Source organism: Oncorhynchus masou, chromosome 6 (genome assembly GCF_036934945.1).
Source record: "Oncorhynchus masou masou isolate Uvic2021 chromosome 6, UVic_Omas_1.1, whole genome shotgun sequence".
NCBI lineage: Eukaryota > Metazoa > Chordata > Actinopteri > Salmoniformes > Salmonidae > Oncorhynchus > Oncorhynchus masou.
The window spans coordinates 36997833-37012010 of NC_088217.1; the positions used below are offsets into that span (position 1 = coordinate 36997833).

Here is a 14178-nt window from a genome sequence, read left to right on the forward strand (position 1 = left end):
TTACAGCTGATACCCAGCAGGTGAGCTATGATCCTCTTTCACGAGAGATGAAGTGAAAGAGAGAGATGATAACCTCTTCCTTTACAGCCCACAGCTCAATAGAAATAATACTCTGTGCTCAATACAAATAAGGCCTGTTAGGAAGAGATGGCTGCTTTAACAGAGATATATGACCCTGGGTTAGAACCTCCCGTATATGGACATTAATCTCAAATCCTCACGTGGAAAAACACAGCTTTTCTCTCTTCCTCTCTCCCCTCGCTCTCTCTGTTTCCCTCTCTCTCTGCCTCTCTCCCCTCGCTCTCTGTTTCCCTCTCTCTCTGCCTCTCTCCCCTCGCTCTCTCTGTTTCCCTCTCTCTCTGCCTCTCTCCCCTCGCTCTGTCTGTTTTCCTCTCTCTCTGCCTCTCTCCCCTCGCTCTGTCTGTTTCCCTCTCTCTCTGCCTCTCTCCCCCTCGCTCTGTCTGTTTCCCTCTCTCTCTGCCTCTCTCCCCTCGCTCTCTCTGTTTCCCTCTGTTTCCCTCTCTCTCTGCCTCTCTCCCCCTCGCTCTGTCTGTTTCCCTCTCTCTCTGCCTCTCTCCCCTCGCTCTCTCTGTTTCCCTCTGTTTCCCTCTCTCTCTGCCTCTCTCCCCTCGCTCTCTCTGTTTCCCTCTGTTTCCCTCTCTCTCTGCCTCTCTCCCCTCGCTCTCTCTGTTTCCCTCTGTTTCCCTCTCTCTCTGCCTCTCTCCCCTCGCTCTGTCTGTTTCCCTCTCTCTCTGCCTCTCTCCCCCTCGCTCTGTCTGTTTCCCTCTCTCTCTGCCTCTCTCCCCCTCGCTCTGTCTGTTTCCCTCTCTCTCCGCCTCTCTCCCCCTCGCTCTGTCTGTTTCCCTCTCTCTCTGCCTCTCTCCCCTTCGCTCTGTCTGTTTCCCTCTCTCTCTGCCTCTCTCCCCCTCGCTCTGTCTGTTTCCCTCTCTCTCTGCCTCTCTCCCCTTCGCTCTGTCTGTTTCTCTCTCTCTCGTTGTCTCTAGTTCTGTTCTTCCATCTCTCTGTTTCTCTCTCTCTCTCTCTCTCTCTCTCTCTCACTCTATCATTCTGATATTGGCAGTCATCTGTTTGGCAGCGCTGCATGGCTGCGCGTCTCCCTGAGCAGTCTATTTATTCGCTGCCTGAGGGGCGGCAGGGGAGAGAGGGAGGGAGAGAGAGAGATAAACAGAGAGACAAAGAGGAAGAGCTGTCAGTGGTAAATTAAATCTGTAAAGGGCTGATTTGACTTTGTAAACAAGATTGGCCATAAATACTAACACCCTCCCTCCCTCCCTGTGTTATCAGCTGCAGCCTGTGTGTCGGTCCCTCTCCAATCCCTTATTGTAAGCTGCCATATCGTGATCAAACAAGCCATCCATATCACAACACACTCAGGGAGAGGAGGGGAGAGGGGGAGACTGAGAGGGAGGGTGAAGGTAAGGGTTAAAGGGAACAAGGGAAGACAGGTACAACAAGGGTGGTCTGCGTCTATCGACCTGCCTTTCTGTGTGTCTGTAGAGGGAGAGTGACCCCTTATTGTTTATCTGACATCCACACAGAGAGGATCACAGTGACAACACACACACACACACAATCAACTGGGACCTGGGCATTAGGAGGGCAAATGATAGTGTGAGGGGGGGTGAGGAAGGGTGAGGTGGGGGTGAGCAGGTGAGGCGGCGTGGGTGAAGTGCAGGTGAGGGTGAGGAAGGGTGAGGTGGGGGTGAGCAGTTGAGGCGGCATGGGTGAGGAGCAGGTGAGGGTGAGGAAGGGTGAGGTGGGGGTGAGCAGGTGAGGCGGCATGGGTGAGGAGCAGGTGAGGAAGGGTGAGGTGGGGGTGAGCAGGTGAGGGTGAGGAAGGGTGGGGTGAGGGTGAGGAAGGGGTGATGTACTCTTGGTGTCACAGCAATTTGAATCCGCCAGCGCTGCCGGTGCTGCTCGTCACTCTTGGCTAGAAAATTAAAACCTGTAATTAATTGCTCTTGTGCATCCCATTCTCTCCTCCTGTCAAACACACACACACAGTCTCTTCCCCTAACAACCCATACATTCTATTTCATACACATGCTCATTGACATTTTCAAGTTGCTGGCGCAATTATTACTGTAGTTCTAGCACCTTTCTGTGTGTTGCCGGATGCACTGGTGGCAAGTCTGAAAATGTGTGTGTTTGTGTGTGTCTGTCCGTTCATGTGTGTGTGTAGTGTGTGACTGGGGCTGAAAGCTGAGTTGTTAAGGTTTGATGCTGTTAATTGCCCCTATAATCTAATATCACAAAGCGGTGTGATTACGGAGGCGCGCAGTGCGTCGGCTATACCTCGCCACCGCCTCCAAGCGCCAGGGAGAAAACAAAAGGGGCACCATTAGCGGTTTGACGGGCCCTAACAAAAGACGCTCACAATGTGGAATTATATTTTCATTTGGCTTTGTCTCTCCCTCTGAATGATTTCTTCCCTTTCATTGTCCTGTGAATAGGGGAGAGAGTGAAAAGCCAGGCAGTTTGAAGTCAGCCATTTATTAAATGTATTTCATTTTTCCCTCTCCTCTCTCTTCTTCTTTCTTCCCTTGGCGTTGCATGTTAATTTAAAAGAGAAAGATGCGAGGTAGATTAGTAGGAGCGGAGGTGGAGCGGGGGGAGAGGGGGATGAGACAGCTAACACATCCAGGCTCTAAAACCTAGACAAAGACACACACGTTCCCTTTGAGAGAGACCGGAGAGAGAGGACGGAAGGGACAGGGGGAAAGAGAGGACGTGGACAGAGAGACCGGAGAGAGAGGACGGAAGGGACAGGGGGAAAGAGAGGACGTGGACAGAGAGACCGGAGAGAGAGGACGGAAGGGACAGTGGGAAAGAGAGGACATGGACAGAGAGACCGGAGAGAGAGGACGGAAGGGACAGGGGAAAGAGAGGACATGGACAGAGAGACCAGAGAGAGAGGACGGAAGGGACAGGGGGAAAGAGAGGACTGGACAGAGAGACCGGAGAGAGAGGACGGGAGGGACAGGTGGAAAGAGAGGACATGGACAGAGAGACCGGAGAGAGAGGACGGAAGGGACAGGGAGAAAGAGAGGACATGGACAGAGAGACCGGAGAGAGAGGACGGAAGGGACAGGGGGAAAGAGAGGACATGGACAGAGAGACCGGAGAGAGGACGGTAGGGACAGGGGAAAGAGAGGACATGGACAGAGAGACCGGAGAGAGGACGGTAGGGACAGGGGAAAGAGAGGACATGGACAGAGAGACCGGAGAGAGAGGACGGAAGGGACAGGGGGAAAGAGAGGACATGGACAGAGAGACCGGAGAGAGAGGACGGAAGGGACAGGGGGAAAGAGAGGACATGGACAGAGAGACCGGAGAGAGAGGACGGAAGGGACAGGGGGAAAGAGAGGACATGGACAGAGAGACAAATTACAGACAGGAGGAATCAGCGAGGGGGATTGGTAGAAGAAGGAGATAGAGAGAATGGACTATGTGCGATCTGGTCTGGTACATGACTAAAGCCTGTGTGTATGTGTGTCTGTGTGTGTGTGTGTGTGTGTGTGTCTGTGTGTATCTGTATGACAGACACACAGCACCATAAAAGTCAGAGACTGACAGAGGTCAACCTTTGCCACAGAGAGATACAGAATGAAGGGGGGAGAAGAGGATGAGAGGGGGAGGAGAAAGAGAGGGGGGGGAGGGGAGGAGAGAGACACAACCATGTCGTTGTGAGTGGAGGGGTAATTAGAGAGGTTGTTTGAAGAGGGAGTTTAACTGATTAACAAACGAAGAGAGGGAGCGAGGGAGAGAGAGTGAGAGATGGAAGGCGAAAAAGTAAAAGGCATCGCATCCCAGAGGGAGGGAGAGAGGGAGATGTATCACGCATTTCAATGAGGCTAGATCTCGCACTCCTCTCCTCCCTTGATGACTTTTCATTCCAGACAAGGAGAGCCCCAATTTCCATTTCAGATGAAATCACATGGATGTGAGCAGCTATGGAGCACGGCTGGACCAGCTAATAACCACACTGTAGACTCAGGTCTGGATTCAAAAGGAACGCATGACATTTCATATGGTGGTTGTGGATTTCCAAACTCTTTTAGGATGATGACCCTGCTGTATGGGTGAAGACAGAACTATGGAAAGGGTATTTTTCTTTTCAATAAGTTCTTGACAAGAAACCAGTGAGGTGGATGGGTGTGTTGGTGGAGGGGTCGTTTCAACTGTTAAGGCCACTCTAGTTGTAATGAGCTGTGGACCAAATGACCGTATTTAAACACACACACCATATTTAAATAAAGGCATGACGAATAGTGCCGCATTCTCTAGAGGCTCCTCTGCCAACTCCTATTAATGGCTAATTATCACATGGAGTGCTGCCGAAAACACACACACACACACAAACACACACACACACACATACTTTTCATTGTGTGTAATATTAATGTAAAATTAAACTAAACTTCCAAGTATAATAATAATAATCCACACACATAGACAAGCAGGGTCTCTGTGCCCCCCTGTGAACTTAACAAGTTGATGAATTTACAAATACAGCAATTTCCACCATGCATTTTTCACCCTAGCCCCCTGAGTCTTTCCCTTATTGTATTGTGTGTGAGCGTGTGTGTGTGTGTGTGTGTGTGTGTGTGTGCGTGCGTGCGTGCTTACGTACATGCGTGTGTGTGCATGTGTGTATGTGTGTGTGTGCATGCGTGTGTGTGAGATGACCAGAGGAGTGATGTGAAGGAGAGAAACTAACCTAGAATCAAGAGTATAAACAGCCTTTACATATAAGTGATCTATCCTGTCTGACACTCTATGGGGACACACACGAGGCACATCATTGAAAAAATGACAAGAAGGCAGGAGGAAAAGAGAGACTGACACAGGCCTCCCCCTCCTCTCCTACCCTCCATCCCTCATCTCCCTCTCACGTTAGGAACAAACCCCAGTGCTGTTTATCCCTGTCACTAAGAATTACCCACCTCACCCTGGGAGAGACCACTGTCACACACGTGCCCACATACACACACTCACTCTCTCTCTCTCTACTGTCCTCCCTTTCCATCCGGGCATCTTTCTGTCATTCCCTAATCTCTCTCTCTCATGGTGTGTGGGTAACTCCTCTGCTTCCTGTTGTTTGGGTCATGATTTGTTTATTCATACAGTATTATCATCCTCCCTCCAGGTAAACAGACTCTGTACTCATTAGGCTGAGGAATGAGGGGTGAGGGAGGTGAGAGGGGCCATTAGCAGCATGCGGAATACCAGGAGAGGAAAACAAAGTAGAGGAAAAAGGAAAAGGAAATACTTGCTGGACTATGAGAAGAGGAAAAGAGGGGAGAGGAAAGAAGGGGAGGAGGGACAAATTACTAGGCTCAGAGGAGAGAGGAGGGACTAGCTACTGGGCTAGGAGGAGAGAGAAGGGACTAGCTACAAGGCTAGGAGGAGAGAGGAAGGACTAGCTACTAGGCTAGGAGGAGAGAGCAGGGACTAGCTACTAGGCTCGGAGGAGAGAGGAGAGAGGAGGGACTAACTACTAGGCTAGGAGGAGAGAGGAGGGACTAACTACTAGGCTAGGAGGAGAGAGGAGGGACTAGCTACTAGGCTAGGAGGAGAGAGGAGGGACTAGCTACTAGGCTAGGAGGAGAGGGAGGGACTAGCTACTAGGCTAGGAGGAGGGACTAGCTAGGCTAGGAGGACTAGCTATTAGGCTAGGAGGAGAGAGGAGGGACAAGCTACTAGGCTAGGAGGAGAGAGGAAGGACTAGCTACTAGGCTAGGAGGAGAGAGCAGGGACTAGCTACTAGGCTCGGAGGAGAGAGGAGCTACTAGGCTAGGAGGGACTAACTACTAGGCTAGGAGGAGAGAGGAGGGACTAACTACTAGGCTAGGAGGAGAGAGGAGGGACAAGCTACTAGGCTAGGAGGAGAGAGGAAGGACTAGCTACTAGGCTAGGAGGAGAGAGGAGGGACTAGCTATTAGGCTAGGAGGAGAGAGGAGGGACAAGCTACTAGGCTAGGAGGAGAGAGGAGGGACTAGCTACTAGGCTAGGAGGAGAGAGGAGGAACTTAGAGCGTCACACTGCCCTGTGGTAATAGGAGTGTGTGGGGAGAAGGAAGGTATGTTTTATGAGGGGGTGAAGGTTGTGTGTGTGTGTGTGTGTGTGTGTGTGTGTGTGTGTGTGTGTGTGTGTGTGTGTGTGTGTGTGTGTGTGTCGTAAACAAAGGGTGAGGCTTATCATGAGTGTGGGTATAGAGAATGAAGGGTCTCCTTTGAGTGGGAACGATGTGCTGTCACTCTCATTACAAGCTGATGACAACCACACAGGTGGGTTACCAGCTGTCTCTTGCAGGAGATACTAGGTCTTCTAGCCTGCTGTCTCTAAAGAGGACAAACATGGACCTTACAGCGAGGACAGACTGGATGGATACTGTTATCATTTATTCACAATTTGGACTTGGAGGGATTCAACCCGCAGAGTTGGGGAGGTCACTGGTGGCCAAGGGACTGCTGAGGTGGAGGTAAGACAGAGAGGGGGAGAGGGGCTGGGAAGAGGGGGAGAGGGGCTGTGCTGTGATGGGACTTAAGGCAGGGGAATAGGGGCTGGGGATCTGGGGAGTATGGTTGGGGGGGGTCTGTCAGTGGCGTATTTTCGCGGTGTACTGAGGCTTGTCCAGCCCAGTGTCCTGGGACCACTCTGACAGGGGCCTGACAAACACACACACACACACACACACACACACACTTACATGCACACAAACACACACCTCACTTTTACACGGGCCAGCCAAATGGGAAAACCCTTCTGGAGCGGACTGCCTGACACCAGCAAGTTCAAGTGGAAAATCCTCCTCTATCGTTGCTCCTTCCCTTCCTCCCTCTCTACCCACACTCCATCCATCTAACGTCCCAGTGCCTCAGAATAAAAATGATGACAAATGTCCAGAGGCACACGACAGACGGGATGACACACACACACACACAGCGAGAGAGAAACACACAGACACACTCACACTTCGGGCACTTCAGAGGGAAGTGTAAGAGCCGTTATCGACTCGGCTTCATTACTGATTTCACCCGTGCTTCAAATCACAAAATAGTTTCACACTCCACTACCCAGACCCCAACTCTCCCTCTCCACCCCAACCCCCTATCCCTCCCTTCATCCTCCCTTCACTCCAGCACCAGACCCCAACTCTCCCTCTCCATCCCCAACCCCCTATCCCTCCCTCATCTACTCCCTTCATCCTCCCTTCACTCCAGCACCAGACCTCCCCAACTCCCTCCATCCCCATCCCCCTATCCCTCCCTCATCCCCATCCCCCTATCCAGCACCAGCACCCCCTCTCATCTCCCCCTATCCCTCCCTTCATCCTTCCCTCCCTCACTCCTGCACCAGACCTCAACTCTCCCTTTCCATCCCCATCCCTCCATCATCTACTCCCTTCATCCTCCCTTCACTCCTACCAGACCTCAACTCTCCTTTCCATCCCAACCCCCTTCCCTCCATCATCTCCATCCTCCCTTCACTCCACACCAGACCCCAACTCTCCCTTTCCATCCCCATCCCCCTATCCCTCCCTCATCTACTCCCTTCATCCTCCCTTCACTCCAGCACCAGCACCAGACCCCAACTCTCCCTTTCCATCCCCATCCCCCTATCCCTCCCTCATCTACTCCCTTCATCCTCCCTTCACTCCAGCACCAGACCCCAACTCTCCCTTTCCATCCCCATCCCCCTATCCCTCCCTCATCTACTCCCTTCATCCTCCCTTCACTCCAGCACCAGACCCCAACTCTCCCTTTCCACCCCCTATCCCTCCCTCATCTAACTCTCCCTTTCCATCCCCATCCCCCTATCCCTCCCTCATCTACTCCCTTCATCCTCCCTTCACTCCTGCACCAGACCTCAACTCTCCCTTTCCATCCCCATCCCCCTATCCCTCCCTCATCTACTCCCTTCATCCTCCCTTCACTCCTGCACCAGACCTCAACTCTCCCTTTCCATCCCCATCCCCCATATCCCTCCCTCATCCCTCTCCCTTCATCTCCCTTCACTCCCACCAGACCTCAACTCATCCCCATCCCCCTATCCCTCCCTCATCTACTCCCTTCATCCTCCCTTCACTCCAGCACCAGACCCCAACTCTCCCTCTCCATCCCAACCCCCTATCCCTCCCTCATCTACTCCCTTCATCCTCCCTTCACTCCAGCACCAGACCTCAACTCTCTTTCTATATCGCCACATCTCTTCCACTCCCTCATTTCCCATGGGGGACCAGTTTGACTGTTGCTCTGGATTGCTCTGGAGTGTCTGTTAAATGACTAAAACGTTGTGTGTGTGCTTGTCATCGGCCAGGACTAGGGAGATTTTAGGATAGAAATAAACGGAATGGAGCTTTCCAAGAGGAAAACCTGGTTCAATCTGGTTTCCAACAGACACACTCAGCTTTCATCAGGACAATAACCTAAAACACAAGGCCAAATATACACTGGAGTTGCTTACCAAGATGACATTGAATGTTTCTGAGAGGCCTAGTTTTGACTTAAATCAGCTTGAAAATGTATGGCAAGACTTGAAAATGGCTGTCTAGCAAGGATCAACAACCAATGTGACAGAGCTTGAAGAATTGTAAAAAGAATCATGTGCAAATATTGTACAATTCAGGTGTGCAAATCTCTTATAGTCTTACCCAGAAAGACTCACATCTGTAATCGCTGCCAAAGGTGATTCTAACATGTATTGACCCAGGGGTGTGAATACTTACAGTATGTAAATTAGATATTTCTAAAAACATGTTTTCACTTGGGCCATTAAATGTTTTAATCCATTTTGAACTGTATTTAAACCATTTTGAGGATGTAACAGAACACATTGTGAAATACGTCCAGAGGTATGAATACTTTCTGAAGGCCCTGTACATCTGAAGGAAGCAACACATAGTGCTCTTTTATTTAACAATTTAACATCATGATCTGTTAAGGGGCCAAAGCCCCCCCCCCCCCCCCTCGCAGTTTTTTCTCTTAGTGCCTGTGTCAGGCCCTCTCCACTGACACAAAGAAGAGGCAGGGGAAAGCTAATTAGCATTAATCTAATGTTTATTTTCTTCTAATTAAACGACATGAACACAGGACACACCATGCTATTCAATTACACACTACACACCATGCTATTGAATTACACACACACACACCATGCTATTCAATTACACGCACACGCACTATGCTATTCAATTACACACACACACACCATGCTATTGAATTACACACACACACACCATGCTATTGAATTACACACACACACACCATGCTATTCAGTTACACACACACACCATGCTATTCAACTACACACACAGACCATGCTATTAAATTACACACTACACACCATGCTATTCAATTACACACACACACACACACCAAGCTATTCAATTACACACTACACACCACGCTATTCAATTACACACACACACCAAGCTATTCAATTACACACACTATCCATGGGCTGGAGTCAAATTTGTGTATGTGTGGCCAATTAATTGGGGCTGATTTCAAGTTTTCATAATATTTTTGGACACTGATTTGGCCAATTTTTTTTTTTTACACCTTTATTTAATCTTTATTTAACTAGGCAAGTCAGTTAAGAACACATTCTTATTTTCAATGACGGCCTAGGAACAGTGGGTTAACTGGACGACAGATTACCTTGTCAGCTCGGGGGATTCAATCTTGCAACCTTACAGTTAACTAGTCCAACGCTCTAACCACCTGCCTCTCATTGCACTCCACGAGGAGCCTGCCTGTTACGCAAATGCAGTAGAAGCCAAGGTAAGTTGCAAGCTAGCATTAAACTTATCTTATAAAAACAATCAATCAATCAATCATAATTCACTAGTTAACTACACATGGTGGATGATATTACTAGTTTATCTAGTGTGTCCTGCGTTGCATATAATCGATGCGGTGCGTATCGTTGCTCCAATGTGTACCTAACCATGAACATCAATGCCTTTCTTAAAATCAATACACAGAAGTATATATTTTTAAACCTGCATATTTAGCTAAAAGAAATCCAGGTTAGCAGGCAATATTAACCAGGTGAAATTGTGTCACTGCTCTTGCGTTCATTGCAAGGGTCGCCTAATTTGCCAGAATTTTGCGTAATTATGACATAACATTGAAGGTTGTGCAACGTAACAGGAATATTTAGACTTATGGATGTCACCCGTTAGATAAAATTCGGAATGGTTCCGTATTTCACTATAAGAATAAACGTCTTGTTTTCAAGATGATAGTTTCCGTATTCAACCATATTAATGACCTAAGACTCGTATTTCTGTGTGTTATTATGTTATAACTAAGTCTATGATTTGATAGAGCAGTCTGACTGAGCGGTGGTAGGCAGCAGCAGGCTCGTAAGCATTCATTCAAACAACACTTTTGTGAATTTTGCCAGAAGCTCTTCCTTGTGCGTCAAGCATTGCGCTGTTTATGACTTCAAGCCTATCAACTCCCGAGATTAGGCTCATGTAACCGATGTGAAATGGCTAGTTAGCGGGGTGCGCGCTAATAGCGTTTCAAACGTCACTCGCTCTGAGACTTGGAGTGGTTGTTCCCCTTGCTCTGCATGGATAACGCTTCTTCAAGGGTGGCTGTTGTCGTTGTGTTCCTGGTTCAAGCCCAGGGAGGAGCGAGGAGAGGGACGGAAGCTATACTGTTACACTGGCAATACTAAAGTGCCTATAAGAACATCCAATAGTCAAAGTTAAATGAAATACAAATTGTATAGAGAGAAATAGTCCTATAATAACTACAACCTAAAACTTCTTACCTGGGAATATTGAAGACTCATGTTAAAAGGAACCACCAGCTTATATTATATAACATGTTCTCATGTTCTGAGCAAGGAACTTAAACCTTTTTTACATGGCACATATTGCACTTTTACTTTCTTCTCCAACACTTTGTTTTTGCATTATTTAAACCAAATTGAACATGTTTCATTATTTATTTGAAGCTAAATTGATTTTATTGATGTATTATATTAAGTTAAAATAAGTGTTCATTCAGTATTGTTGTAATTGTCATTATTACAAATAAATAAAAACAATCGGCCGATTAATCGGTATCGGCTTTTCTTTGGTCCCCCAATAATCATCTTTATCGGCGTTGAAAAATCATAATCGGTCGACCTCTTGTATTGTATCAAAAGTGCCAACTCCTCTGCCAACCTCCTTCCCATTCCTCTCTGTGCCTCTACCCATTTAACCATTCATCCTTCCCTTAAAAGAACACGACTAAAATACATACAGGCTATTTCCCCTATAGGCCTACAGTGAACTACTTTAGACCAGAGGCCTTTAGGGAACAGGATTTAATTGAAGACATATTTTCAGTCTGTCCCAAACTTCTTCTATCATTCTAAAATGAAACAAAAGAAAAAAGGTGAGATATGGAGAATATGATGGAGAGGAAGGAGAGCAGTGGGAGACACTAGTCTGGCAGAGTAAAGGTTTCTCCTGAGGGCTCAAACAAAGAAAGACAAGTGGAACCCCCTCTCTCTCACTCTCTGTCTTCCCCTCCCTCAGAGAGAAAATAACCATCTAATTATCAAGCTCCAGAAAATGCCATTATTTATTAGACCTCATTTGCATGTGTGAGCCCCGGCAGGGCCCAACCGTAGCAGCAGCCATTTTGTTCCTGAAGTGAGCAGCTGTGTCACCAGTCGCTCAGTCACTCCTCTGAATTGACTGGATGAAATGTATTTTCCCCCACAACACTCACTAACACACCCTCTCACTTATTCTCCTGTTCTGCCATTGCATGATTGCTTCAATTACTCCAGTGTAGCTGCCAAGATATGAAATGATAAAATGTTCCTTTCAATAAATAAAACATTTAAAAAGCAAGGTGCTCTTGATGGCCAGGTGCTGTTGGCCTTATCGTCACTTGGAGGAGATAGAGACCCTAGCCAACCACACACACACACACACACACTGGGTGTCTGTATGGTGCACCATGTAGGGAGTCGTAAGTAAATCAGAGGGGTATGAGGGGGTTGGAGTGGTGGTGGGGGGAGAGAAAAAGAACACTGACAGCTCACACAGTAGTGATGCCCTGGGGAGGGGGAACTGAGGCGAGTCACAAACAAACAAGACAAGAGAATAAACAACAGAGAAATGGGGCGAAAGGGAGAGAAAGTAAGGGAGCAAGAGACAAACGAGAGAGAGAATGAGATGGAGAGAATGATAGAGAGACATCATAAATGCCTGGGGGTTGGAGACACAACTCTGTGTGCACCTGAGTGTGCGTTTGAGTGTTTGAGTGTGTGTGTTATGACATTTATCTTATACAGTGAGGTAAAAGTTCTGAATAAATACATTTCTGTGGAGACAATCTGATATGGAATAATCCTTTGTTCCACGCCCATCCTGGCTCAGTTTATTAACTTAATTTGGCCTTTTCTTCTATATTCCTCTTTCTCCCCGTTACTTACCTCTTCACTTCTCTCTGTTCTTCTTTTCTGCAGCAGTAGCAGTGAGTGACAGTGTAGTGTAATTAGTGAGGTTTGGTAATGAACAGAGCACTGCACTAGCGAGAGACCCTAACGAGAGACCCCGCTGCTCGGCCAGAATGGTCAGCACCTCTGAGCTACACCCCTTCATCCTGACACAATAGAACAGATATGACAAACCCTCCTCCTCCTCTTGCTTGTTTATTGTCATGTATTACTATACACTTTCCAAAGTCATCTGTGTGTGTGTGTGTGTGTGTGTTGGGATCCTGCACTCTAGCTAACCCCACACTCTCTACTCACTGAGGAATTCAGCTCTGAAAACAGCCCAGTGCCCCATCACTACAAAGACCCCATTCACAGAGAAAGAGACAGAGAGAGAGAGAGAGAGACAGACAGAGAGACAGATAGAGAAAAGAGGCAAAGTGCATATGGACATTGTATCATTGACGTGGCAATAACTCTGAGACAAGTACACACACATGCACAGGTACACAACACTGTTGACTCAGTGAAATGTGTATATTTTAGAGGTCAGAGAGCATCAGAGTGTAAGTGCAAGTGCAAGTCCTATATGTACTGTATGTGTGTATATATGTGTGTGTTCTGACCTGCACAGGGCTCTGTTTAACCTCGTTGCTGCTGGGGGAGTTGAGTCCAGAGGCCTGTTGGAGGAGGAACTGTCTGGCTGCCTGGAGGGCCTGTTAGAGAGAGAGAGAGACAGAGAGAGAGAGCGAGAGACAGAGAGCGAGAGACAGAGACCGAGAGAGAGAGAGAGAGAGAGAGAGAAGAGAGAAAAAGAGAGCGCGAGAGAGACAGAGCGAGAGAGACAGAGAGAGGCAGAGAGACAGAGAGACAGACAGAGAGCGAAAGAGAGAGGCAGAGAGAGAAAGAGCGCAAGCGCGAGAGAGAGAGAGAGAGAGTTAAACAATGTGGAGATCTCAGCCTGGAGCCTCAGAACCCATTCAACAGATATATACATACACACACTCATAGACACACACACACTAATAAACACACACTCACACATGGCAGCCTGCCACACATACATACTGTACCATGCCTCAGTGCCCACTCCCTCCTCCAAGCTGCCAGGCCTGATTTCCTCAACACCAGAGAGCCCCACCTGGCTTAACAATGTGTGTGGCATTCCCTGCTTTCCTCTCTGCCTCTTCTATCCCTCCTTCCCTTGATTGGTTGTTCCCTCCCTACCTGCCTGTGTGTGTTTCCCCTTCCATGACCAATCTCTCCCTTCTTCATTCCCTGTCTCCCACCCTCTTCTGTCAGGGTGACAAGCGGGCTCTTTCCATCCTCTCAGGGTAAAGTGTGTCAGTGAATCTGTGTTTGTGCCAATGTGGTGTGAATCTGTGACCTGGAGCTCTGGTACACCAACAACTCTCTACCTCCTCCCCTTTTCTCCCTCTCCTTCCTTCCCTCTATTTCTGCCACTCCCCCTCTCCACCCTGTGTATGTTTGTGGATACAGACATTATTTGTGGCAGGGTGAGACTTCCCGAGGCCATGTCTCTGTTTGAACACCTGAGAGAAAGATCTGGATCTAGCGTCCAAAACACGGAAAAAATGCTTTTCAAAACACACCCACACAGAACCAAGTACACACACACACACACACACACACACACACAGCACCATAAATCAGCAGAGCAATGCGGGGAGGTGAAGG

The 14178-nt window shown here is 48.2% G+C and overlaps 1 protein-coding gene across 6 annotated transcripts in view; it reads right to left on the reverse strand.

The window, feature by feature from the left end:
- The window catches only part of foxp4 (forkhead box P4), a 200783-nt gene that overhangs the window by 75168 nt on the left and 111437 nt on the right, over positions 1–14178 (reverse strand). For 5 of the 6 annotated variants that reach the window (XM_064968599.1, XM_064968595.1, XM_064968596.1 and 2 more), the window contains one exon: positions 13107–13196. In XM_064968599.1, the coding sequence (XP_064824671.1) occupies positions 13107–13196 (90 nt within the window). Of the gene's footprint in view, positions 1–13106; positions 13197–13707; positions 13859–14178 lie in introns of those variants that run through there. The other variant, XM_064968597.1, reaches the window with a different exon arrangement.